At 39.9% G+C, this 27,616-nt stretch overlaps 1 protein-coding gene across 1 annotated transcript; it reads left to right on the forward strand.

The window, feature by feature from the left end:
• Nucleotides 1-672: 672 nt before the first annotated feature.
• Nucleotides 673-27,245, forward strand: cpped1 (calcineurin-like phosphoesterase domain containing 1). The gene is made up of 4 exons (XM_058407147.1): nt 673-831; nt 7,291-7,509; nt 15,184-15,606; nt 25,788-27,245. Exons 1-4 carry the CDS (start codon nt 768-770, stop codon nt 26,009-26,011), a joined length of 930 nt encoding a protein of 309 aa, XP_058263130.1. The 5' UTR covers nt 673-767; the 3' UTR covers nt 26,012-27,245.
• Nucleotides 27,246-27,616: the final 371 nt, after the last annotated feature.

Genomic DNA, 27,616 nt, shown 5'->3' on the forward strand with positions numbered 1-27,616 from the left:
TGAGGTTGCTTTCCATCACGACCGCTTCAAAGTTTGGTTAGTAGCTACAGTACAGTATATGAGCTATATGATGACAGCCTCCCTTTTTTTTTTTGCACTTTCTTGTAACCATTTTTATTCTATTATTGTAGACTGTTTACGTCATGGACTGTCTGAAAACATTTCACTTTATGTCATACTGTGTATGGTTACGTATGTGACAAATTAAATTTGAAATATAATATTTTTCATTGGACAGTGTGTGTTAATCATCCTCTATCAACTCACGAGTGCTTGGGGTTTCTGAACACAGTGGAATGAATGAACTATATGAGGTTTCTTCCCCGTGTTGATTGGTGTCTTATGTGGGAATGTGTGTGTGTGTGTGTGTGTGTGTGACGCCCTGTAATGGACTAGTATCCCATCTAGGGGTAACCGTGAATAGGATAAAGCAGTTACTGAAGATGAATGAATAAATGGATGGATGGATGAATGAATGAATGAATGAATGAATGAATGAATGAACTCCGTCAATATTGGTATACCCTCAGAGTGCTAGATAAGCTAGAATACAGAGAATGCTAACAATCTCCATCTGATGAAGTCTCTAAACCCGACGTAATACCCTTCGGTCTTTTATCCGAGACCACAGATATGCAGGGTTTGTTAATACATCACTGAAATAATCGACCGGTGACGTCACAGCGTTAGGCTAAAGCAGCCGCACTTCTACCTCGATAACTTCAGGAGACTTCGGATAATATTGACAGAACACTCCACGCTAAACTATGGCAGCAGACAAGAACATTTTTCTGAGAGCGAAACATAGGACGTATGAAGGTTTAACGGAAGGTACAGAATCTAAAGTTGTGTTATAATTTGACTATTATATAAACTAACCTAACTTTGATGTTTGTCGTTTTAGGAAGAAGGCTAGTGTTGCATGCTAGCTTCTAAATTGCTGTTTTGCACCCGTTGTGTTCCGCTGTTTTGTGATCATGTTATCCACATATTCTTTTGGGTTTTTTTTCACTGTGGAATACACAGCAGTAGGGTTGAACTCGAATGTGATAGATGATATAATAAGAGATGTCAACTGCGGTTACCTTGACTTTAGTCAAATCATTGAGTGAAACCTAGTGCGCGGCTATTACGCACTTAGCGGTAATGATAATAACGTCAGCACGCGCGTCATTCATACTAGTAAAGATTTCAATTCGCCTTCGGAACCATGCTGGACTTATAATAATGTAAATACCACGAAGATATAAAAGTAATATATTCACGAGATATCTCATGGTTAGTTCATATTAGTCCAAAAACTAAGGGAGCTGCAGGGTGGTAATGTAGGCTGAAGGTAATACACCATATTGCCAAAGGTTTTGGGACACCCCTCCAAATCAGGTGTTGGCCCCTTAGTTCCAGTGAAAGGAACTCTTAATGCTTCAACATAACAAGACATTTTAGACAATTTCATGCTCCCAACTTTGTGGGAACAGTTTGGGGATGACCCCTTCCTGTTCCAACATGACTGCACACCAGTGAACAAAGCAAGGTCCATAAAGACATGGATGACCGAGTTTGGTGTGGAGGAACCTGACTGTCCTGACCTCAACCCAATAGAACACCTTTGGGATGAATTAGAGCAGAGACTGAGAGCCAGGCCAAAACTGGGACATCTGCCTTTACATGAACATGAATGTAATATGGAGTTCCCCCGCTCTTTGCAGCTATAACAGCTTCAACTCTTCTGGGAAGGCTTTCGCCCAGATTGCATTTGTGAGGTCAGGCACTGATGTTGGACGAGAAGGTCTGGTTCACAGTCTCCGCTTTAAATCATCCTGAAGGTGTTCTTTGGAACAGATGGAGTCATGTTGGAACAGGAAGGGGTCATCCCCAAACTGTTCCCTATAAAGATAGGAGCATGAAATTGTCTAAAATGTCTTGGTATGCTGAAGCATTAAGAGTTCCTTTCACTGGAACTAAAGGGCCAAACCCAACCCATGGAAAACAACACCTGAATTGAATGATTTGGAGGGGTGTCCTGAAACAATATAATATATAGTAATATAGTGTAATTGGCAGTAAAGTTATCTCAAAGTTTACTCATTAAACCCCAAGAGTGAAGGTGGATGAAATAAACAGACTATAAAATTCTGGTTATAAAAAGTAATCTATAAACATAGACATATCAGTTCACAGTGATTATTTTACATCCTGCTATAAAGTGTTCATGTACAGGTAATGAGTCATTGGCACACGGATCAAGTCAGTGTCATTTAAGGCACTCCAATATGATTATTAAAATAAGTATTCTGTATAACTAAAATGTTATGTCAGTTAGCTAGTATAACTAATATAAATCAGTTCAGAGAATATCATATAACACACAGGAAATAGGAAGTGACCTGAATAGAAACTGAACAGTTTTCAGTTCTTTACAGACAAAACTACTCATTTGGTAAGAACTGACTACAGAATAAAAATGTACTTGAAATAACTAGTGCAGAAAATCACCAGAAATCACTTTGTCTTGGGATTTTACCGCTGGATCTGTAAGGATGTTAAACTGAAAATTACTAAAAAGTTAATACTAAAGTAATAGATAATTATTACATTTAATTTATGATCAGTTGTATTATATTCAGGCTCATCTGATTTTTTTTGTCTCACTCTTACTAGTTATCTTTCTTGGTGTATCTTTCAATATTACATATTATATCAATACTATAATACGCATGAAACTCTCAGTTGAAGCCCACAGACATGCCGTCATTAATGAACAGCTTCACCAGGGACCTAATACATTATGTTGTAATGACGGCGTAGATAAATGCTCATTGGCCAACAGGCTATTAATATGTCATGTCTGGGTCCTACACAGATGCAGGACTTCATTGGGAGTCAGATAGTGCTTCATGGGTGGGGGAAATATCTCGCCGTTTATTTATCAGTATGCTTTTCACAGACTCGCGACTACAACTTATGATGATTGGGAGACCGGTGAAAAGCCATGTAACCTATTACTAGTAAACATGACTGCTTTTACAGACTTATACAGATTGCTACTATGCTTCAGAGTGCTCAGAGGTGCATTAGTTATAGTTATAGAGGTGCACTAATTAATTATATTAATTACTATATTATATATATATATATATATATATATATATATATATATATATATATATATATATATATATATATATAAATATAGTATATAATACTATTATTATTATATATATTATTATATATATTACAAATTAATATATATATTAATTATAGTTTGACTAGTGGGATATATTAGGCAGCAAGTGAACATTTTGTCCTCAAAGTTGATGTGTTAGAAGCAGGAAAAATGGGCAAGCATAAGGATTTGAGCGAGTTTGACAAGGGCCAAATTGCGATGGCTAGACGACTGGATCAGAGCATCTCCAAAACTGCAGCTCTTGTGTGGTGTTCCTGGTCTGCAGTGGTCAGTATCTATCAAAAGTAATCCAAGGAAGGAACAGTGGTGAACCGGTGACAGGGTCATGGGCGGCCAAGGCTCACTGATGCACGTGGGGATTGAAGGCTGGCCCGTGTGATCTGATCCAACAGATGAGTTACTGTTGCTCAAACTGCTGAAGAAGTTAATGCTGGTTCTGCTAGAAAGGTGTCGGAATACACAGTGCATCACAGTTTGTTGTATATGGGGCTGCATAGCTACAGACCAATCAGGGTGCCCATGCTGCCCCCTGTGCACCGCCAAAAGCACCAACAATGGGCATGGAAACGGTATTCCCTGATGACTGTGGCCTCTTTCAGCAGGATAATGCGCCGTGCCACAAAGAAAAAATGGTTCAGGAATGGTTTGATGAGCACAACAACGAGTTTGAGGTGGCCTTCAAATTCCCCAGATCTCAATCCAATCAAGCATCTGTGGGATGTACTGGACAAACAAGTCAAAGCCATGGAGGCCCCTCCTCACAATTTAAAGGATCTGCTGCTAACATCTTGGTACCAGATACAACAGCACACCTTCAGGGATCTAGTGGAGTTCATGCCTCGATGGGTCAGGGCTGTTTTGGCATCAGTATAAAATTCTGTTGGATTATTTGAGTTTCTAAAAAGTGGATTTATTTCTAGGTCAGGATAGATAGCTGTCACTACCTTCCTCAGTGACATTTAACTAGCTAGTAAGCAGATTAGATGTGTTTAGTATACTGTTATGCATGATTCATTTCTGTGATTTCTATTTGTTTTCCCCTTTTGTTTTTGTGCACTTTCAGATGATGGCTTATGATCTTTGCTCAATTCAGAGTTCCTCCTGTGGACAGACATCTTAACCTGTTCACCATATTGCTGGTGATCCAGCGACTCTGTGTGTGTGTGTGTGTGTGTGTGTATATGTATGTATATACAAGAGGAAGATGGATGGTCACAAACCATCAAGTAAAGCTGAGCTGTTTGCTTTTTTGCAAAAAGAGTGGTATAAAGTTCCCCAACAGCAATGTGAAAAACTGGTGGAGAGCATGGAGCCAAAACACATGCAAATCAGGGTTATTCCACCAAATACTGATTTCTTAATGTTATTTAGCCAAAGCATTAACACAATTTGTTTACAAATTATTTGCATTTTGTTTTATTTGAGTTATTAAAGCTCTGTAAATACTGCATGATCTTGGGTTATTTTGATGTGTTGTCATTTCCTTTAAATATACACTCGAAATAACAATAGTTATATTTTGAATTTAGGAGAAATATTGTCAGCAGTTCACAAAAAAATGAAACAAAACTGTTCATCTCACCAATACATGAACCTGGAAGAAAATAACATAAGAAACTGATTATTTTGCAGTGGTCTCTTATTTTTTCCCAGAGCTGTATATATATATATATAAGGCAAAGTTCATTGCGGTAACCAGGAAATGCTGACTCCATACATTTTCTAAAGCTACGTTCACACACCCAGCAACTCAAAACGACTAGAGACCATTCTTTAAATGAGAGTCAGCGACTTCCTCATTGGAAATACATAGTGCAGCCTCTAGTCATGGGAGTGAAGGCAGCAGAGCGCATGTGATCCATGGCAGAGAGCTCACACTGCTTCTCCTTCGTCTCATATGATATGATGCTGAAATTTATACACAAACACCAAATCTCCCTCCAGAATGCTCCATTTTAATGGCAAGCAAACTGATTTGTGGAATGCAAGTTGCTCCACCCACTCATAAACGTTATTACTATGGCAACCAATTGTAGGAACCCTTACCGGCGACTTGCAGCGATAAAATCAGTGTCGGTGTGAGCGTACATTAAGAAATCGGCAACCTGAAGTGCTCGAGAACCGCGTGAATCGAACACACTTCTACTTCTGGGTGTTATTCCAGATGACAGATTGTAACCCATTAGTCAGACAAAGCAGGAGGTCCATTCAAATAATATATTATTTTTCATTTCTTTTTTTCGTTACAGTTAGTAAAGGAAGTTTGTTCCACTGTTGCTGGAGTTCATTCTGGGTTAAAAATGAGTTCCGAGTTTCGAGCATACAGATGACTTCATGTTTTGTTTGCTTTTGTGCCACAGCTGTAATATCCATGTGAAAGCAGTTTATTTGGATTTGGATTTCTTTTCTTACTAAGCTTTTCCTCTTATCTCGGGAGTAGGAATGTTTTTTTTGTCATGATTTGTGATGTGTGCGATTGCTCTGTCATTCAGTAACATGAAGAGAACGAGGTTTCTGCTCAGAAGTGATGATGAGTAGTTACTACAATCTTCATGATTAAGACTTAAGATGGCATGTTTGAAATGTTCAGAAATTAGACTAATGTTTGGATTTCTGTTTAACGTGTGAGGACAGAAGGTTGAACCGCACAAACGAACAGCGAGTAATGTGTACCAGTGAACATGCGGTGGATGTTAAGACCCCTCGGAGGGATGGTGGTAAATGCTCGGCTTTTGTAGGTGCGTTTGGACTAATTTAGGAGATTTGCTCGGCTTGTGTAGTTATATGTTTGTGCATCCCCTGTAAAACCGCAGGCTGTAAATGTGACAGATATTCCCTTTGAAGCGAAAGTCATTTTAATAGCATCCGTCATTTTGGAATAGCACCAGTCTGTGCAGTTAGGAGAAGAGCTTTAATGTTTTAATGACTTGTTCTGTAGTCAGAGCATTTGTGTCCTTTTATCTGCTTCAGAGAGTTGCTGTTTTCTTGCTAAATGATGATAGTAAAAACAAATTGAACAAGTTATTCTTTCATCCACAGTAGAGGGATCCTCTTCTTTTCTCCTCTGCCCAGGATAGAATGGGATATTACCATAAATCCATGTGGGAGGAAGAGAACGATGCATGAAGAGTATGTATAGAAGTGTAGTACTCGAGCTGCTGAGAGGTTGAGTATGGATTTGTACACCACAAGCCTCATGAGGTGGAAGGTTGCAATTCTACTCTCATTTGTTTCTTCTAGCAGAAGAGTTGTGTTGTTTGTAGGCTGTTTAAACCAGTCCACTGCACTGCTATATACTTGGTAATATAAAAGCTAATATTTTTCTGATCTAGACTGAGAGTGAACAGAGTCTCCTGTCCATGATGATAAAGCTTTTTTATGAATATTTGACAGTGCTTGCTGTATCTTAATCCTAAATTAGTGGATATGTTAATAAATTAATTATTAATTTAATTGCTTTGCGATGATGTGGGAAGCATGGCCTTCATGTAAAGTTCATTAAAATGTGATGTTTAGCAGTATGTCTATACAATTATCACTCTTGGTGCAGTTCAATATTTTATCAAATCAAAATATCATGCTGTTTTGTTTCATTTCAGTGGACATGGCAGCCTGCATGATATTCTCCACTGAAGCCCAGAGACGTCTCGTCACTGACGAACGGCTTGACTCCTATGGCATATTCTAATGCATTGTGATTTAATGAGAGCGAAGATGAATGCTCATTGGCCCACAGGCTTTTAAAAACGTCATTGTGGGCCTCATGAGGTGGAAGGTTGCAATTCTACTCTCATTTATTTTTTCTTGCACAAGATATGATGCTTGGTTTTCTACATTTAAACAAGTCCATTGATCAGCACATGCTCTCTGTGCTCTTTACTGACAGGTCACAGAGTGAACAAAAGCCTCCTGTCAATGAAGATAAAGCTTTTTATGAATATTTGAAAACACTTGCTTGGTGCTTTATGTAATGCTGGATCATGTAAAACAATTCATCATGCAAACCTCAACATCAGTAGACAGAAATGAAGACAGAAATGAATTATTAATGTATTTGGTTGACTGGCAGCGCATCAGCAGACATGGCCTTCTGTCTTCCACAGATGAGGAGAAGGAGTGGAGTGGGCCGTTTTACTTCATCCAGGCGGCTGACCCGCAGCTGGGACTGATGAAGGCGTGGAGAGTGGGAGACTGTGATAGAGGAGGTGATGAGTGGGCAGAGGAGGTGCAGCTCACCAGGCAGGCTGTCGAGGCCATCAACAAACTGCAGCCACGGCCTCGCTTTGTTGTCCTCTGTGGGGATTTGATTCATGCCATGCCAGGTAAGATCACAGTTCAGTGAGGTCAATATCAACTGACTAATATTTTATTATGGCTTTAAAATGACTTTAGCTAGGTTGTGCATGGGTGAGGTATAATCCACTTTTGTAGATTTCTTTCTTTACAAGGTAGAAAAACAACATCATGTTCTGTTTTATAGATTTCTGTACTTTGCCGCTAGGTGGAAGAGGCATTATGTGCTCAGACTGTCCTAATGTCTGTCCAAGATTCTTGTTAGCATGACTTAGTAGTAGCTTCAGGACTTAGTAGTTGAACATTTTTATATGGATTTATATGGAATTAGCAAACAGGGTCAAGATCACAGCAGGGTCCATAGCCTTGTTCCTGTTTAATACAGAAATGTAGTTTTAATGCTCAGGAATTCATGACCATCCATCCAAGATTAGAGGATTTATATGGAATTGTCATTGTAACCAACAGATTTTCTTAGTTATTCCTTGTTAAATGTCTACTAGTTTTATTTAGTTCACTTTAGCCTGTGTAATGCTACCAAAGGAATAAAACATGATGGAGCCTACTGATAAAGGAAAATTTTAACGTCTTGATTCAACAAGTTGCAGAGAAATTTCGTGAGCTGATTGTACTGTGTTAAATAGCAAGTTGTCTTAGATTCTGTTGGAGTGTCAACAAGACCTGGAACTAGTTGAACCTATTTAAAATGCATAATGTAGTTGTTACTAAATAGAATGCAGAGCAATGCAAAAAAAATCATGCAGATAATTCGACCATCAGATTTTGATTTTGCTGATCTGTTCATGCACAACTGGCTCTGGAGTTTATTTACAATGGTGCCTCAAAGAAATACATTAAGTAAGCAGCATTTCTGCAGATGGAAGCACCTTCTCGATGGGAGAAGTCCACAGAGAATAGTCAGCCTGGTTCGAGCTGCCAGTTGAGTACAATTGTGGTGAGCAGAAAAGCATCTCAGAATGCACCACATGTCGAACCTTGAGGTGGATGAGCTTCATCAGCAGAAAACTGCACCATGTTCCACTTCTGTCAGGCGAAAACAGAAAGCTGAGGCTGCATTGGGCACAGACTCACCGAAACTGGACAGTTGAAGACTGGAAAAATGTAGCCTGCTATGATGAATCCTGGTTTCTGCTGAGGCACACAGATGGTCAGAATTTGGCTTCATCAGCATAAATCCATTGACCAAACCTGCCTCTTAACACCAGGCTGTTGGAGGGGGTGTAATGAAGTGGGGAATGTTTTCTTGGCACACTTCTGACCAGTTACTACCGATTAAACATCTCTTAAATGCAACAGACTTTAAATATAGTTGTGCATCCCTTCATGGCCACAACCTACCATCTTCTAATGGCTGGTAATGCAACCTGTCATAAAGTAGAAGTCGTCTCCGCGTGAAAGTGCACTTGAAAAATCTGCAGGAATGGCGAGATGCAGTCATGTCAACATGGAGCAGGATGTTTCTATGCCACAAAGAACCGAAGCTGAGGGAGGTCCCAGCGAGTGTAGTGTTCCTGATAAATGTTCCTGATAAAGTGCTCAGTGAGAGCATGTGATGATGTATGTAAATACGAGCTCATTAATGTAAACCTGTCATTCGCAGTTCGCATTACTGTCAGATCCGTGCTGTTATGGGAAATTAATCCACACCTACCGATTAATCAGATTGGAGAATTCAACATCACTGTGGTATAAAGCAATTATATGGATGTGCCTTGTGTTTAACATGAATTTGAAACTGCATTTTTAATGTATTTTTTAAAATATCTGCTGGACTTTCATAGCATGACGACATAGAGTGGTAAAAGACTATTATCTGGCCAAAAGCACAGTGCAGTACCCTGGAGTACTCCTGTACTGAACATTTTAAAAAGCTTTTGCTCCACTAGTTCACCTCCTTTAACCTGATAAAGGGCTTAGTAATGCTGATTAAGGGCTTAGTGAAGCTGATGAGTCGGGTGTAATGGAAGGAGGGAAACACTAATGTTTCTGAATTAGTGAAACCCTGCAATAAAAGAAACAATAATTCATTTCTATTGTGTATTCGTTTCGTATGAGCTCACATTTCCACAGCTGGATGAATGGCTACACATCCAGCCAATAGCAAATACTGTAGTACTACAGGCCACCTGCCATCCCCTCATCCTCAGTGCATCTTCCTGCCTCTGATGAATTGAACTTACATTTAAAATTCTGTTTTCTAAGGTGTGGAGCTGTTATCCCTGCGTGAGTCATGTTTTATTTTGTTTTATTTTTTATTGCGATATGAAGTGAATACAAATCAGCGTAAGACTCGCAGTATATTTTAAATGGGATTTTTTTTTTTTCATTTTCATAGAAAAGGGTAGACTGGGACAGGACTCTTGGGGAGCGCCTTCTCTGCAAATCCTTTATACTTTATATGTCTGAGTTCTGAACTTTCTCAGGAGGGATATCATCTACCTTTGAGATTCTTCACTTCATAGTTTTATTTTCCTTGATGTTATTTGAGCCCTGCAGCTATAGTTTCTCTGGTAGTTGCTTTTTGTGGCTAAAGGTATAATAAGTGGGCTGTAAAGGCACAGCTGGGGCTTGTGGGGAGATGCGGAGACCTTTAAACAGTCGGTTAGTGACAGGCCAAGCAACCCGACTGTGGCAGATTCATGAGATGACCCATCCATCATGCAGCTTCTCTTCGAAATCGGCTGCATCCTTCTGACATTTTCACTTCTCTGTCTTGCTTTGAAGTGCTCTGAGGAAACAGTTTTGTCTAGGCTCGGGTAAAGCATGAACCTGGAGAAAAATATGTACTTTTATTTGGAAGGCTTATGGGTTTTGGCATGGCTTATCTGTTCAATACTGAATCATCTTTAATTTAAAAAGTATGTTGAAACTAGGACTTGCACTACACTGAAAAATGTTCTTGTTTAGGCAGACTGGTTTAAAGACATTGTGATATTTACTTTTACACTGATCAGGCATAACATTATGGCCAGGTGAAGTGAATAAGACTCATTATTTCCTCATCATGGCACCTGTTAGTGGGTGGGATATATTAGGCAGCAAGTGAACATCTTGTCCTCAAAGTTGATGTGTTAGAAGCAGGAAAAATGGGCAAGCTTAAGGATTTGAGTGAGTTTGACGAGGGCCAAATTGTGATGGCTAGACGACTGGATCTCCAAAACTGCAGCTCTTGTGGGTAGTGGTCAGTATCTATCAAAAGTTGTCCAAGGAAGGAACAGTGGTGACCGGGCGACAGGATCACGGACTCATTGATGCACATAGGCAGCGAAGGCTGCTTCTGATAGAAAGGTGTCAGAATACACAGTGCATGATGTTCTGGCAGCAAAAGGGGGACCAACACAATCTTAGGCAGGTGGTCATAAAGTTATGACTGGTCAGGGTAGCTTGTTTTATATGCTTATTTAATTAGTTTAGCCTGCTATGTTCTTTAAATTATAAGCTATGTTGTAGCATAAAAATAATAATAATCATAATAATAATAATAATAATAATAATAATAATAATAATAATAATAATAAAAATTGTTTTCAGTATTATCTATACTGTATAAACACATCTGAAATAGTTATAGTGTTAATATTGTTATAACATTATATTCCACGCCCCTAATTGAAACATCTCGGTGTGATCTGACTCCATTCTTAAGAGATATTTAAAATGAATTTTTGATTAGCGGAGGGCTCTAAGGCGAAGGTTTGCTCAGGGACCCATTTATCATTCACTTTCACTGAACACATACTCTGGCCACTTCAAGCTTGACTGCTGACCAAATTGCATTCCTTTTTTTTTCCACCTGCAGCTGTTCTCAAACATTCTCTTCTCATCTTATCATGAACCACAGAGAGCAGTGTGTCAGTAGTGTTCTAGAGTTGATGGATGTGATATCCGAGCAGATTCCAGACTCCAGAAGGCGAAGCCCGAGATGATTAGACCTGATGCTGGTGGACTTTGGAGGAATGGGCAAGGATAACATTATACTTTCCACTCCTTAATCCGCGTACGTGAACACTTTCAGGTGCTGTTGGTGTGGATAGAAATAAAGTTCCCCGAACAATGAGCGGTTGGAATGACCAGCGGGAGACGAGCTCTCTGTGTGCCTGGCTGATAGAGATCTCTGTTGGGAAAGCTTGTAATGGGGTTCTTTGGGGTTTGTCACTGATTGGAGACATGGGGAGCTGTTAAAGTCGAACACTCTGTACCTGTGATTAGAGAAAGGAAAATAGCTCCAAATCCGCTAACTCCACAAAATATTAGCTCACTACAAATAATTTTCTGAAATAACTTGATAATAACACAGCATCAGCTATTTTATTTGCACAGATTACCTCTTTAGTGAGCATTTGAATAATACCCCCTTTTCCAGCTTTTTTGTATTTATTTATTTTTTTATGAAACTCCATAAAACTATTTGTATCCATAGACAGCACAGTATATTGACCAATTAATGCCGAAAAGGTCAATCTACTGATGTACACTCACCCAGACACTTTATTAGGAACACCTGTACTCCACCTCATTCACACAATTATCCAGACAGCCAGCAGCACAGTGAATAAAATCATGCAGATACAGGTCAAGATGTTCACCTCAAACATCAGAATGAGGGAAGAAGTCAGTTCATTTGTTTAGTTATTAGGCTTGTTAAAGATACATGGCCGACGGCTGTTTTTCCAGGCTTCAGATGTCCCGTGTCAGTAAACCCGTGCCCACTGCAGTCCATTTCTCGTCTGTAAAGTAGAATCTGATGTGGTCTTTTTCTCTGTTGTAGCCTGTCTGCCCCAAGGTTTAATTCTCAGATGGTTTACTAAGATTTTGAGATGATTTTACCATCAGTGTATAGACTGGATATTTCAGTTAGCATCAACTTCCTTTCAGATCATGCCAGTTTGTTCTCTGTGCTCTCTCATGAACAAGACATTTCTGCTCACAGATCTGCCACACGTTAGATGGTTTTGTTTGTTTTGGGGTTTTTTTTGTCCACTAGTGTGTGTGTGTGCATGTGTGTGTGTGTGAGAGAGAGAGAGAGAGAGTGTGTGGATGAGAGAGAGAGAATGTGTGTGTGTGTGTGAGTGAGAGAGAGAGAGAGAGAGTGTGTGTGTGTGTGTGTGAGAGAGAGAGAGAGAATGTGTGTGTGAGAGAGAGAGAGAATGTGTGTGTGTGTGTGTGTGTGTGAGAGAGAGAGAGAATGTGTGTGTGTGAGAGAGAGAGAGAATGTGTGTGTGAGAGAGAGTGAGAGAGAGAGAGAGAATGTGTGTGTGTGTGAGAGAGAGAGAGAATGTGTGTGTGAGAGAGAGTGAGCGAGAGAGAGAGAATGTGTGTGTGTGTGAGAGAGAGAGAGAATGTGTGTGTGAGAGAGAGTGAGAGAGAGAGAGAGAATGTGTGTGTGTGTGAGAGAGAGAGAGAATGTGTGTGTGAGAGAGAGTGAGCGAGAGAGAGAGAATGTGTGTGTGTGAGAGAGAGAGAGAGAGAGAGAGAGAGAGAGAGAGAATGTGTGTGTGTGAGAGAGAGAGAGAATGTGTGTGTGTGAGCGAGAGAGAGAGAATGTGTGTGTGAGAGAGAGTGAGAGAGAGAGAGAGAATGTGTGTGTGTGTGAGAGAGAGAGAGAATGTGTGTGTGAGAGAGAGTGAGAGAGAGAGAGAGAATGTGTGTGTGTGTGAGAGAGAGAGAGAATGTGTGTGTGAGAGAGAGTGAGCGAGAGAGAGAGAATGTGTGTGTGGGAGAGAAAGAGAGAGAGAGAGAGAATGTGTGTGCGTGTGTGAGAGTGTGTGTGTGTGTGTGTGAGGAAAGAATGTGTGTGTGAGTGCGTGCGTGTGTGTGTCTGGGGGTGTGTGTACTCTAAATACTCTACTCTTAAATACTCTAACCAGCTTGTCTGACTCCAGTCACTGACATCATGGTTTGTCATTAGTGAACATGAACTGAAGCTCTTGACCTTCGTATCTACATGATATGCATTGTGCTGCTGCTACATGAATGGATGACCGGACAATCACATGGCTACGGTGTTTCGTTTAACATGGCTGGTGAATATATGTTTTAAAACTCAGCCTCTCTTGTGTAGTAGGGTGCTAGTTAAGTGTTATCTTTTGTAATTTTCATTTTTCCTCACTGAGCTTTAAATCTACCCTGGGGAAATGAGCAGGATGGCATTAACAGTTGTACTTGGAAATATGATAAGTACAGGTAGCTTGGTGTTTCCCTGCTGGAAGGCTGGGGGTGTTGTACACGATTATTTGGAGATCATTTTCGTACAGTGCATGCTGTAGTTAATAAAAAAAGGATTATATTTGTTTTCTCATTGTAAATTCACTATTTGCATATTTACTTAAAGTTTATTCTTATGATGTTATCTTTTTGTTGATCTTTTTGTTATATCAGTGTGTTCCAGCTTTATTAAACCTACAGCGTTCCAAAAAACCTCCTGCAAAGATTACTTTAATCTAGTATTTGTCTCAAATATTGTTGTCCCTGATTATATATTTAATAAGGTTAATCTAGCATTAAGCAAGGTTAATATCTGCGAAACAACAGCAGCAGACCTTCTAGCATACTGGCGCAAACTGGAATCATGTAACCCTCCCAACCATGACCAGATGAAATCCTAAGGATAAATGTGTGTGCGGTCGGAAGAAATTCCAGCTCCCATGCAAGAGTAAACACCACTAATAGCAACAAAATTGCAAAATTCATCAGTAACCTCAAAGTGCCAACTCATGGCTGCATGAAATATTGATTTGAATTACCTTTATCTATTAGTTGCATTCATCTGCTTGAAATGTGTTGCGTGACTCCGCTCCACAGGGAGCTGTAGCTAACCCTACTGCAGCAGCTCTGCTTCAGACTCTGATTAAGATCCAAATCTTGGGGAAGTTGTAACTGCCTCAGAGCATTTAGAATATGAGTGTAAATCTCACAAAATTAATGAACTTGATGAACTGTGATGAATGTACAGTACAGATGTTTACATGTTATATTTATGTTACCAGTGGAACAATTGCTCTAGTGCCAGTTTACTGAATGCAGATGAAAGTGTGAGCGGTTATGTTGCTTCTACTATATGCAGAACGGTGCTTTGTCTCCTTTCCCTCATCCTCTGCCTTCTATATCTCTTTCTCCCCCTTAACTCAACCCTGACCTTTGTTCGTGTCAATGCAAAATATGAGCCTTGGTGCAAGAGATAATAATAATAATAATATAATAATACAATGCTTGGCAGTCATCAGTTTGCCTAGGTGGATTACCCAGATATCACCTATATGTATAGAAACACAAGGTGGACAGCTTTGCTGGCTTTGCCTTAATGATTGCTTCTAGGGGCGGTGGTAGCTCAAGTGGTTAAGGCTCTGGGTCGTTGACCGGAAGATCGGGGTTCAAGCCCCAGCACTGCCGAGCTGCCACCGTTGGACCCTTGAGCAAGGCCCACAACCCACCCTGCTCCTGCATCATGGCTGACCTTGTGCTCTTATAGAGATGGGATATACAAAGAAAGAATTTCACTGTGCAGTAATGTATATGTGACAAATTAAGACAACTTATTTTTATAATATTGATATAGACAGTTTTTCTTCAGAAAACTTCTGCATTTAACCCTTAGCTAATGAGGTAACAGAAACACATTCATCATTTCCAACAGGTAATATGTTTTTTTTTTGTTTTGTTTTTTTAATCTATGTGTTCATAAGGTTGCCAATTCAGAGAGGAGCAAGAGAGGGACCTGAAGGATATCCTGCGGGCCACTGATCCAGACATTCCGCTCGTGTTTGTCAGCGGTAACCATGACCTGGGCAACACTCCCACTCCAGACACAGTGGAGCAGTACTGCCGTGCCTGGGGTGACGACTACTTCAGTTTCTGGGTTGGTGGAGTGCTGTGCCTGGTGTTGAACTCCCAACTGTTCTTTGACGCATCAGGCTGCCCTCAGCTAGAGGAAGCACATGAGGTCTGGCTAGAGAAACAGCTACAGAAAGCAGCCAAGAGCTCAGCACGGCATGTCATTATCTTCCAGCACATTCCACTCTACCTGAAATCTCCAGACGAGGAGGACGACTACTTCAATCTGCAGAGAGTAAAGAGAGAGAATCTGATACACAGATTCTGCCAAGCAGGTACGGTTCTGAGCAGCATCAGCTGGCTAAATTCAGACTGAATGGACACACACATCCATGTTGTGTCTGTCAGTTTAATTATAATGTTATTGTCTCTAATGATGTGACCATGCAGAAGCCCAATGCACAGGCTGACTGCAAACTGTTATAGTAACTAAGCTACTTAAAAACTACACGTTTGGCAAGGCTGATGTGATTAAAGTTAATGTGGTGTGAAATTAGAAAATTTATTATTATAATTGATAAGATCTAGGAAATTTGTGTGATAGTAACTAGAGTCACATTAGCTGGAGTTTTAACCAAATCAGCAACGCAAACCAGAAACTCTGTTATTTAGCATTATGATAATATAACACTAAATTCCAGCCATAACATTATGATTGCCTGCCTAATATTGTGTTGGTCCACCTTTTGCTGCCAAAACAGCCCTGACCCATCGAGGCATAGACTCCACTAGATCCCTGAAGGTGTGCTGTGGTATCTGGCAGCAGATCCTCCATGGATCAGACTTGTTTGTCCAGCACATCCCACAGATGCTTGATTGGATTGAGATCTGGGGAATTTGGAGGCCAAGTCAACACCTCAAACTCGTTGTTGTGCTCATCAAACCATTCCTGAACCATTTTTGCTTTGTGGTACTGCACATTATCCTGCTGAAAGAGGCCACAGCCATCAGGGAATACCGTTTCCATGAAAGGGTGTACATGGTCTGCAACAATGCTTAGGTAGGTGGTACGTGTCAAAGTAACAGCCACATGGATGGCAAACCAAAAGGATTCCCAGCAGAACATTGCCCAAAGCCTGACTGCCTCCGCCAGCTTGCCTTTTTCACATAGTGCATTCTGGTGCCATGTGTTCCCCAGGTAAGCGACGCACACGCACCCAGCCATCCAAGTGATCTAAAAGAAAATGTGATTCATCAGACCAGGCCAGACTTTCTTCCATTGCTCCGTGGTCCAGCTATGATGCTCACGTGCCCATTCTTTGCACTTCTGGCTGTGCACACGGGTCAGCATGGGCAACCTAACTGGTCATAGCAGCCCCATACACAACAAACTGCGATGCACTGTGTATTCTGACACCTTTCTATCAGAACCAGCATTAACTTCTTCAGCAATTTGAGCAACAGTAGCTTGTCTGTTGGATCGGATCACACGGGCCAGCCTTCACTCCCCACGATCAATGCATCAGTGAACCTTGACCGCCCATGACCCTGTCACCGGTTCACCACTGTTCCTTCCTTTGGACCACTTTTGATAGATACTGACCACTACAGACCGGGAGTGCTGTTAGAATTTAACTACTAACAGCACTTCTACATTCCACTGTATCACTAGTATGTGTTTTCTAAATTCCAACGCTAAATTCCAACGCTGTTACCATTGTAACTGTTCTAACACTTACTACAGGGGGTCACTCAGCCTGTTGCATGGCAACAGACTGTGCTCTATCCAGCTGTGGCTTTGTTGGGAAGCTTAGTGGTAGCTTAGTGGTTAAGGGGTTGGACTACTGATCTGAAGGCTGTGAGCTCAAATCCCAGCACCAGCAAGCTGCCACTGCTGGGACCCTGAGCAAAGCCCTTAACCCTCTATTACTCAGTTGTATAAAATGAGATGAATTGTAAGTCACTCTGGATATGGGTGTCTGCCAAACACCAGAAACTTAAATGTAAATTTTAGTTGAGGGAGATAAAATATAAAAAAAAGATTAGACTTTATTGATTCCGAAAGGTCGGTTACTTGAAATTAATTTCTTGTGCATAGAACTGTTGTACAAAAGCATACTTATAACATAAAAGTGCTCAGACACTGGAGCTAAGCAATGTTTATCTGAAGAAAGGTTTTGTATAGAGAATGGTAAACAGTTTCTCTCTACATCATATGCAGTAGGTACAACTTTTTGTTGAACTTTTTGCTTACATGACAGGTAAAAACGAAATCCATTATATTTGAAATAACATCTATTCAATATTAAACATGTTTTCTTTAGCAAGCAATGCAGAATACATTAAACAAACAAAAAAACATTTTGTTACCCAGAAATGTTGGGAAGAAAAGGAATGACTTACTACCCCGTACATCATCATTTATTTAACAAAATTACTGTCTTTCTGCCACAGACTCAGCCTGGTGTAATTTTATGATTGTATTTCCTGGCCTTTTCATTCAGGTTTGTTTATGCTCCTCTACCCCGAAACAGAGGTTGACTTTCCCAGATGAGTGCACTGCCAGAGGACGTGTGAATGCAGCACAAACTGATACTGAGAACAACCTGCTGATACACACAGTCCAGCTCAGCAATAGGTTTTATTCATTATTTAAAATCAGCAGAGTTAGAGGAGAGGACTTAAAAATTGTGTGTTTTTGTAGTGTAGATGTGAAAGGGAAGGGAGGGGCGATGCTGCTGAAAATGCATGATACACTTAGGAACCCTGGCTGTATTATAATCAGCTTTGAAAACAAAGATGTGTTTTGCAGAGCAGAGTTGTGTAACCTTCTGCTCTATATGGCCAGGTAGCTCCAGCATTAAGGTCGTGTATCTTTTGTGCATCAGTCTGCTGTTATATGGTGCAGATTAAAATCTTTAACTCTCAAAAAAAAAGGTAGCTCTCTAAAAACATGATATACACTGATCAGGCATAACATTATGAGCACTGAGAGGTGAAGTGAATAAGTCTGATTATCTCCTCATCATGGCACCTGTTAGTGGGTGGGATATATTATGCAGCAAGTAGACATTTTGTCCTCAAAGTTGATGTGTTATAAAGGCCAAATTGTAATGGCCAGACAGCTGGATCTGAGCATCTACAAAACTGCAGCTCTTGTGGGGTGTTCCCAGTCTGCAGTGGTCAATATCTATCAAAAGTGTCCTTTAAGTCCTGTAAGTTGTGAGGTGGGGCAGGACTTAAAGGATCTGCTGCTAACATCTTGGTGCCGGATACCACAGCACACCTTTAGGGATCTATCGGAGTCCATGCCTCGGTAGGTCAGGGCTGTTTTGGCAGCAAAAAGGCGACTGACACAATATTTCTCCAGGTGGTCATAATGTTATGCCTGTTTGGTGTATGAACCCAGAGTATATAGGATTTGTTTGTACTTCTTTATGGATACTTATTTTTACCATTTCAAAGCAATACACGTGAAAGTCGTATTTTATGGGCACATAGCATAATGTTTTGAAGTTAGTGATGCATGATCGAAAACATATTTGCTGGTGGTGGGCAGAACCAAGTTTATTTCATGCATCATTGTGTGCCTCCAAGTTTGTGGCAAAAGTATGAGAAAGACCCACTGTGACAGTTAGGTGTCCAGGAATTTTTGACCATTTAGTGCAGCACAGTTAAATGTGTGATATACACATATAGAAAACATTTGGAACATTTTTCAGGGTAACTTTTCATAGCAGATGCCCAAAAGCAAGATGCCCTTTTCTCCCCACTTTTTTAAAGACTTTTTCGTTTTCTGTTTTGTTGCTGATCATCAAAAGTTCCACAAAATGGGGGATATAAGAAAACATTTGTTCATGGCTTACAGAAGGCCACTGCCAATAATCAATCCCCTTATGCTGTCTCAGGCTTTAGAGATGTGATAAAATGCTGCTTTTAATGATTTAATCCATGTTTGGTATGAGGCAGTAAGACTGTAGGAAGATTTTCTATTTTGAGACCTGCACCCTGAGGAAAGCAGATCTTTGTAAAATATGGGACTACTGTAGTTTTTAACTATTAACTATCATGTTTAACGATCTTCCAGTCTTTAGGATTATGGTATGACAGTGATTGTGCGTCATCATCTTGTCATGGAACATTCGGGACTGTAGAGTCAGAATCATCTCAGACAGTGTATTCTGATAGCATGTCTACATGTATGATGCACACAGTCTTACCTCAGGGGCTAAATGCGTCAGGTAAAAATAGCTAGCAGAGGAGACGGACGTTCCATCCAAATACCTCTCCCTCACTGCAAAAATCACTCAGTTCTTTTTTTAATCTAGTTTAGTATATCATTCGGCCAGCGGAGGACACCTTTAATTTATTTTACATTCTGATGGATCTCATGAATATATTTGTGAATGTTTCAGGCCCCTCGTGCTGGCCTAATTGGAAGCAGTGTACCTTCTGAACTCGGTGGCAGACTGCTCCATCTATTATTGTCACCGTGACTCACTGCAAGATTTCCGGCTCAGTACTCAGAGGTGCTCATGAACCACAGCCGGGCTTAATGTCTCTTCTGCGCTCGATCTGCAGCAGCTCTGGAGAATCTAAACATTGTTCTTTGTGAATCCCTCAGAGGGAAAATGTCAGCTCTCATGCTCCCCTTCTTTATAGGCATCATGTGATGAGAACAAACATAAAACCTCACTTTGTTTTGAAAGTTTATTTAATGTGAAGGTTTTATTCCTGCGCTTTCAAGATAAATATCATCATGGAATGAGACTCGGCTGAATTCCTTCTTATCTTTAAAGTCCCCCTACACCAGAAACGTAGCTCTCTGTCCAAACCCATAATAAAGAATATGGTTCTCTGTAGAATAAATCATGTTTTTGAATAGCTGACTGTTTATTTAGACGTAACGATTCAGATGCTGGTGCTGACTTGTACTGAGCTAATAAACCAACTGTTTCCTTTGTTATCTCCCTTGGCTTGAAGCAAGCCGATGTTAATTAGTACGAGTGTGAGTAAACCATGGGAGTATTTGTCATCACTGGAAAATTGGTCTGTTTTGGTCAGATGATGAAGAATGGGCTGAGCTCAGGGATATAATGGAGATAATAACAGGTAGAACGCAAAGATTTGCTATATTATAGGATGACTTACCATTGACGAGCTCGACCCCAAGCTCTATGTTGCTCTTTATGGGCTTCCATTATGGATATGTGGTCGATGTAGATTGTAATGACAGAAAGTGTCTCAGAGTGGAGAACATATTTACACTTAGAGATTCAGTTCTCAATACTGATAAAACCTACTGCAGTAGATTATGGTGTTCGTTTAATGTCATACCACAGTGTTGCTGAATTCTCAGATCTGAACCCGTTGATCCATTTTCTGTCTCTGAAAATAGTTCCAGCTGTAATTCAGATGATAAGTGTGTATTAATGCACTTATTCTAATACATCATCATTCTTACCAGAAGCATCGCTAGAGGCATGAGCCCCTGTGAAATTTTCTTGGTAAATCATTGCCTCATCCATTGTCTGTAGATTACAGCAGTTCCATCTAAAATCAGCCATTCTTATTGTTTGAACGAAAATATTCTGCACATCCTGTTCAATCGCACGCCCAACCCCCTCTCTGTGGAAACCTCGACTTCAGACAAGGTCAGACGATAATTCATAATACAACACTGTAGCTGAGGACTGAGGAGAGGTAACCAGCAGGCTAACACTTATCGCTGTGGTAATGAGTAGCATGTGTATTTGTATTTAGTTGAATGAGGGCATTCTGTTTTCCAGATCAAATTGGCACAGATTTGATTGATAACGTTAGCTTGTTAACTGCTGAAAGAAGGCATACATACGTACATACATGTATGCATAAATACTCCTCCCAAAGTCACCAGAATTGCATGCTTTGGTGCTGTTTTTGCAATAAATTTCTTCCAAGTGCATGCCTCTGGACCTCCCTCTAAATTAAGTACTTTTGTAAAATTCTTGAGGTGCCTGTGTAGAGATCAAACTTTACACTGACAACTCATTCATAAGGACTTGTATCACATAATCTGTGTCTAATAATAAATAAATTAAACATTTTAACACTAGGTTTTTCCGACATGCAAAAGTTTTCTGGACATATATATATATATATATATATATATATATATATATATATATATATATATATATATATATATATATATATATATATAAATAACATGCTGCTTTTTTTGTCTAAATAACTTCAAGTGAGAGAAAAATAGAGGCTAGTGAAGAGGATAGAAAACAGAGGCTAGAGACTTCTCTAATATAAGTGATGATAGGATCCCAGTTGTTTCAGAGATGTTCCACGGCATTGAATGTAACTATAAATGGTTAAAAAGCATGACGTTCATTAATAAATTGCGTATTGCAATTGTGCTGTAGTGTAAAAGGAATAAAAACAATCCATTTGAGTCCGCTCCACTTCACATCGTGTTCCTTACTTAATAGACGTTTTGATTTCTGCTTAGCAAGATTAGTTATTGCAAGCATTTTGGGTTTTTTTTAAAATGCTCTGTCAAGGCCTGTTCACCAGAATTGTTGCTCTCTGTCCAAAACAATAAGAGAGAATATGGCTCTCTGTATAATAACTCATGTTTTTGTGTCTGACTGTTTATTTAGACGTAACGATTCAGATGCTGGTGCTGACTTGTACTGAGCTAATAAACCAACTGTTTCCTTTGCGATCTCGCTTGGCTTAAGGCAAGCCGATGTTAATTAGTATGAGTGTGAGTAAACCATGGGAGTATTTGTCATCACTGGAAAATTGGAGATAAATTAGAAACCAGTCTGTTTTGGTCAGATGATGAAGAATGGGCTGAGCTCAGGGATATAATGGAGATAATAACAGGTAGAACGCAAAGATTTGCTATATTATGGGATGACTTTCCATTGACGAGCTCAACCCCCAGCTCCATATTGCTCTTTATGGGCTTCCATTATGGATATGTGGTCGATGTAGATGGTAATTACGATCCTAACTTCTGATAAAGTGTCTCAGAGTGGAGAACGTGTTTACATTCAGAGATACAGTACTCTGTTATGAGTAATAATAAAACTGCAGTAGATTATTGTTTTAGTTTAGTGTTGTACCACAGTGTTGTTGACTTCTCAGATCTGAATGAGCTCATAGGTTTGTATTAATGCACTTATTCTCTACATTATCATTTAAACTGGAACAACAAATGTATAAATGTTCCACAAATCTACACCTAATAGTAAACTGATTATATATTTATTTAACATATTAACAGTAAGTTTTCCAACATGATGCCGGAAGTAATAACAGGAAGTTGTCACAGATGTTCCACAGGCATTAAATATAACTAAAAATGGTTAAAAAGCATGATTTGGTGGTGTTCATTAATAAATTACGCATTGCAATTGTTGTCAGTTTGCTGCATAGTAGTAATATTAAAGCTCTGCTTCACGTAGTGGATTTTTTTTTTCTTCTCATAATAGCACGCCACATCGTGTTCCTTACTTAATAGCCATTTTGATTTTGGTGAGCGAGATTAGTCATTACATGCGTTTTCTTTTTTTAATGCTCTGTCAAAGCCTGTTCAGTCAAAGCTCCACAGCCATCTGTGATCTCGGTCCCTCAGCAAGAGGAAAACCGTCCAAATGCCTCTGTCTCTATTTTTATGTAAAGCTGCAGATCCTTTTGTGAGAGCAATTTCAAACCACCCCGATTTCCTGTTCTGCATCAGTGTACATTCGGATGGGATCTTAATTACTTACATCACACACAATGCACAGGCCGTCCCTCATTGAGCATTTCATAAAGGCACTCGTGGGGATAAATGACTGAGATATATGAGCAGCATAAGTAATGGTCTCCCCGCAGATCATTCTGTCTTTCCTTCTGTCATGCAAATTATATATGGGCATAGTTAGGTGATTAATTCCCAGCGGCCTAATGATAACACGTGCGCGCACACATATAGCCTCTCTAACTAAGAAATAAATTCTTTCCGACTTGTTTGGATAGAAGACAGCAGCCGAATTTACATATCATCCATATCTGGCAGGCAGCCGCAAAATCCGTCTGCCTATGAATAGAGTCATCGGCGGCACAGTGTCTCAGGGGAACAGAAACCAGACCGCTGGTGTACTTCCCTGTTCATTAGAACTTAATTTCATTTCGTGTGACAGTTTATTTCCAGAATGTGTTACTTACTGTTTTCTCAGGCCTTTGACATACTTTGGCTAGCTCAGCTAAAATGCACAGCGGTCCCCAGGTGGTGGTATTTCTGATGTAATGCTGTTCACCACGTTGAAGAAGCTCACAGTTAAATGAGATTGTATGTAAATTGTAAAATTATTAGCCGCACAAGGGAAGTGTAAGGATTACTTATGGGAATATATGTGGAAGCACTGAAACGCGGTCGGCTTTGTGAATCTGTTCTGTGTTCAAGGCTTTATTTCCCCTTTTTCTCAGGCGGTTTTCCCTAATGGATGATTGTTTGATTTTTTTGATTTTTTTTTCTTTCTATTCTATGGGCAGCTGGTAGTCTCTGAGCAGAAATGGTAGTTACAAGTTTGCACAATAGTGCTGCCGCTAGGCAGTTTGCTCCGATTGTTATTTCTGCGCCTCATAATTTTAGGGCAGCCACAGAGAAAAATCGATCCCCACAATTCGCTTTGTAGTGAAACGATCACAGCTTGTTAATTCGGTTTTCCATTAGTGAACTGCGGAGAACATACACTTCCCGTTTCAGTCTAAAACTCAAAACCCAGACACCATCTAATGAGAGGTCAGCATATATAAGACCAGAGGAATTTTCCTTACACATAATAATAATGCTCCTTACACACCCACTAACACCTACTGTTTCACCCGAACGTTCTCTTCCACCACAGTGAAGTGTGACCATATTCCCGATATTCCCATCACATACACACAAGCTCGACGTCTGAGCTAGTTTCTTAGCTTGCTCAGTAATAAAGCAGTGGTTTTTCATGCATCATTACGCTGCAGTATGATAGTAGAGATTTTCCAGGAGATTCTTGTCTGAAGAGCACACTCTCTGGCACATTTAATACACACCATATGCACATCTTCTACTGTTTCACCACACTGCTGGTCCACTGAGTAAAAAGCTTGTTTAAATAGTGTTTTGATCACCTCAACACACTCCCACGCCCAGTCCAGTTTTACATCTTACACCTCAAGATAATTATGCTGTTTTCTCTCTGCTTATGCCATGTTTCCTCTGTTTACAGTATACTTATTTCAAGGCCTGAATCATAACCAATCATTACAGACAAGTTTGCATAATTAAACAGCTTCCCCTTTGGAAAAAAAAAATTGATTCTTTCCTTTTGATTTAATAAAAAAAATAAATAAATAAAAACATCGAGTTATTTCTGTTGTATTGCAACATGGATGTGTAAATGTTTCACATGTTTTATGTGTAAATGTGGGTGTCTGCCGTTGTAGCTCACTGCATAATTAGCTGCATCCCTCAATTTAGTTTTTCCTCCAGACGCTAATGTTTTAGAAGCTTGTCTAAAAATGTCTAAAGGGCGTTTGATTGTGGCGTTTTCTGTACTTCATGCTAACGTTTAATGAATCTGAATAATCCAGGTAAAAGTCTTGATTGATGGGTAGCTGCGGGTGGGAATCCCTGGCTTCTTTATCAGGCATCTTTCACATTGTGAAGAGTAAAGAAAAGAAAGAAACAGATTTTTTTTTTTTTTTTTGTCTGGAGCACTTGTCATGCAGGAATCACAATTGATAAGCTTACCAGCAGTAAAGGCAGATGCATTGTTGTTGATATTTTTAACACAAAATACCTTTGTGCATGTCTGTTGGGGGAACTCATTATGGCACATAAGAGACTTCCTGAAATCTTAATGTTGCTATTAATTCAATTCAATTCCGTTCATTTGTATAGCGCTTTTAACAAGGGACATTTGTCTCGAAGCAGCTTTACAGAAATATAGAAACATAGAATAAAAATTTTATTTCAAGTGCCTATGTGTACAGTTTGCATACCTTAATACGTCTGTTAGTATAGTAGGCAAGCCAAAGTCGATTTTATTATAAATCACTCAACCTGCGTTCCTTCAAAATGGAGAGAGATTAGTGCCTCCCGTTCTGTGTGGCCTTCTCTGTGGTGATCAGTCCACTACTTTGCATTCTGTAACAGCAGAACTGTGTTGGCTGGTGAAAGGAAGAGGCGAGATGAAAACCTTCCCCATGATTATGCAGACCAACACAGAAAATAGATTTCTCGAGAGGTCTCCAACATGGCCGACGTCCTTTGAAACGTCCGTCACTTCTCGCCGCTTCATCAGCCAGCAGAAATCAGTGACTCAGTTCTAACGTCAAGATAATTCCCCTGAAGTATTAATTGGGCAGTGCTGTTTAATATGCACATCGGTGCTAATCAATTAGTATAATTGGACCTGACCTATCCCTCCTCTCTTGAGTGAAGCTTAGCAGAATATTAATAGATCCCCCCCCCCCTCTGTTTCAGGTGTCAAAGCCGTGTTCTCGGGTCACTACCATCGCAACGCGGGCGGCTGCCATGCAGGACTGGACATGGTGGTGAGCTCGGCTATCGGCTGCCAGCTGGGCGAGGACGCGCACGGGGTCCGGGTGGTGGTGGTGACCGCTGATAAGATCATCCATCGCTACCACACGCTGGACCAGCTGATTGAGAAAGGCATAGATGTAGACCTGAAGAAACTCTTATCTTAAATGAAACTGTTTGACCTTTTGCGGGTCTTTTTTTGGAGTAGATTTGTTGGTTCTAGATCAGTAGCAAAGAACAAAGTCTGCTTTCAACCCAGCACCGCCTCTGAACAAAAGCAGCCATTCTGTGTCAATATCCAGAAGGCATCTGAATAATAAGCTTCTGCACACAGCAGGAGGAGGCAGAGAAAACTAACTATATCTTAAGGTGTCATCAGAGTGCTGTTGCCTTTCTGCGTTTTTTAAATTCCTTATTCGCTGTAACGTTTGGGTCTTTCCTGTCACAAATGAGGGGTTTGGGGATGTAATTTCAAGCATTAATAATATAACTCTTCCATACCTTAATCAAACATCTTGACATTTGAATCAGAAAAATATACTCGAGCTTCTCCTATTCCTTTAAACCCACATCACCTAATCACACTAATAAGCAAGTAGAAGTAGAGCTGGAGCCGGTCGTTCGGTGATTTCAGCCTCTGTGTCCAAGCCCATTACACTCTCCAAACTCCAAGAGGTGAGAAGAGGCAATCTCCATGGCAACCATTGAAAGACATGACAGTTAAGACTGTAACTTACAGAGACTCATTCAGTCATCAGAAACCGTTGCTGATTTCCATCTCACACTTGTGGTTTTATCTCTCAGGTTCAGAATCCAATTTGATGATTTGATGCAAGGGGGGAGCTGAATTCTTTGTCGAACCCAGGGAGCGTGTACTCATTCAGCCCCTTCTGCCTTTGTAATGCACAAATCTAACCCTGCCAGTTAAGAAGGGGAGCATCACGAGGGATTAATGCACTGCATCGACCTAGGCCATTGTTTTTGTAACATTTTGTTTAAAAATACATGATCCTAATGATCAGGAATAGAAACCTTGTTTATTGAAGCAGCTTTGGGAATCCTCGGTGTTGGCAGATCTGTGCATAAAGGGAATGTCACGGGGATTAAAAGCAACAGTTTGTCTCATTTACACTGTTAACACGGTTCTTCCACTTTTTAATGTGTTCTCCAGAATAATAATTTCTAAACAGTGTATTTTTCGTCATCTTTAGTTAAAAAACAGAGCCAAGAAGAACAGATTATATGGAAATCTTACATATCATTTTTTTAATTCTTTTTGATATGAAGTTAAAATAGACGATTTTAATATAGATTAAGAGAATATGTTTGAGATTATGTTCCCTGTTATGTTTAACTACATTTCCACTAGTTTTTCAAATTTTGAACTCATTGTATTGTGATATTTTTATGTCACTGGACTTCAACATTTGCAATAAATGTTTTTGTGAACTCAGAATATCTTAAGTCTTATATCAAGGCTGATGAATTCTTGATCCTGATTGGTCAGATAGTGTTGATTTTTTATATACACCACAATGCTGATGAATTCTTGATCCTGATTGGTCAGATAGTGTTGATTTTTTATATACACCACAATGCTGATGAATTCTTGATCCTGACTGGTCAGATAGTGTTGATTTTTTTTTATATATACCACAGCACTGACGAATTCTCAATCCTGATTGGTCAGATGGTGTTGATTTTTTTATATATATACCACAGCACTGATGAATTCTCGATCCTGATTGGTCAGATGGTGTTGATTTTTTATA

This window comes from Hemibagrus wyckioides, linkage group LG13, assembly GCF_019097595.1.
Source record: "Hemibagrus wyckioides isolate EC202008001 linkage group LG13, SWU_Hwy_1.0, whole genome shotgun sequence".
NCBI lineage: Eukaryota > Metazoa > Chordata > Actinopteri > Siluriformes > Bagridae > Hemibagrus > Hemibagrus wyckioides.

What these genes read in the sequence shown, in the direction of transcription:
- cpped1 (XM_058407147.1), top strand. Translation starts at nt 768, where the DNA reads ATGGCAGCAGACAAGAACATTTTTCTGAGAGCGAAACATAGGACGTAT. An exon ending in TTTGATTCATGCCATGCCAG is followed by an intron (nt 7,510 to 15,183) that starts GTAAGATCACAG and finishes TGTGTTCATAAG; the next exon opens with GTTGCCAATTCAGAGAGGAG. An exon ending in ACACAGATTCTGCCAAGCAG is followed by an intron (nt 15,607 to 25,787) that starts GTACGGTTCTGA and finishes CCTCTGTTTCAG; the next exon opens with GTGTCAAAGCCGTGTTCTCG.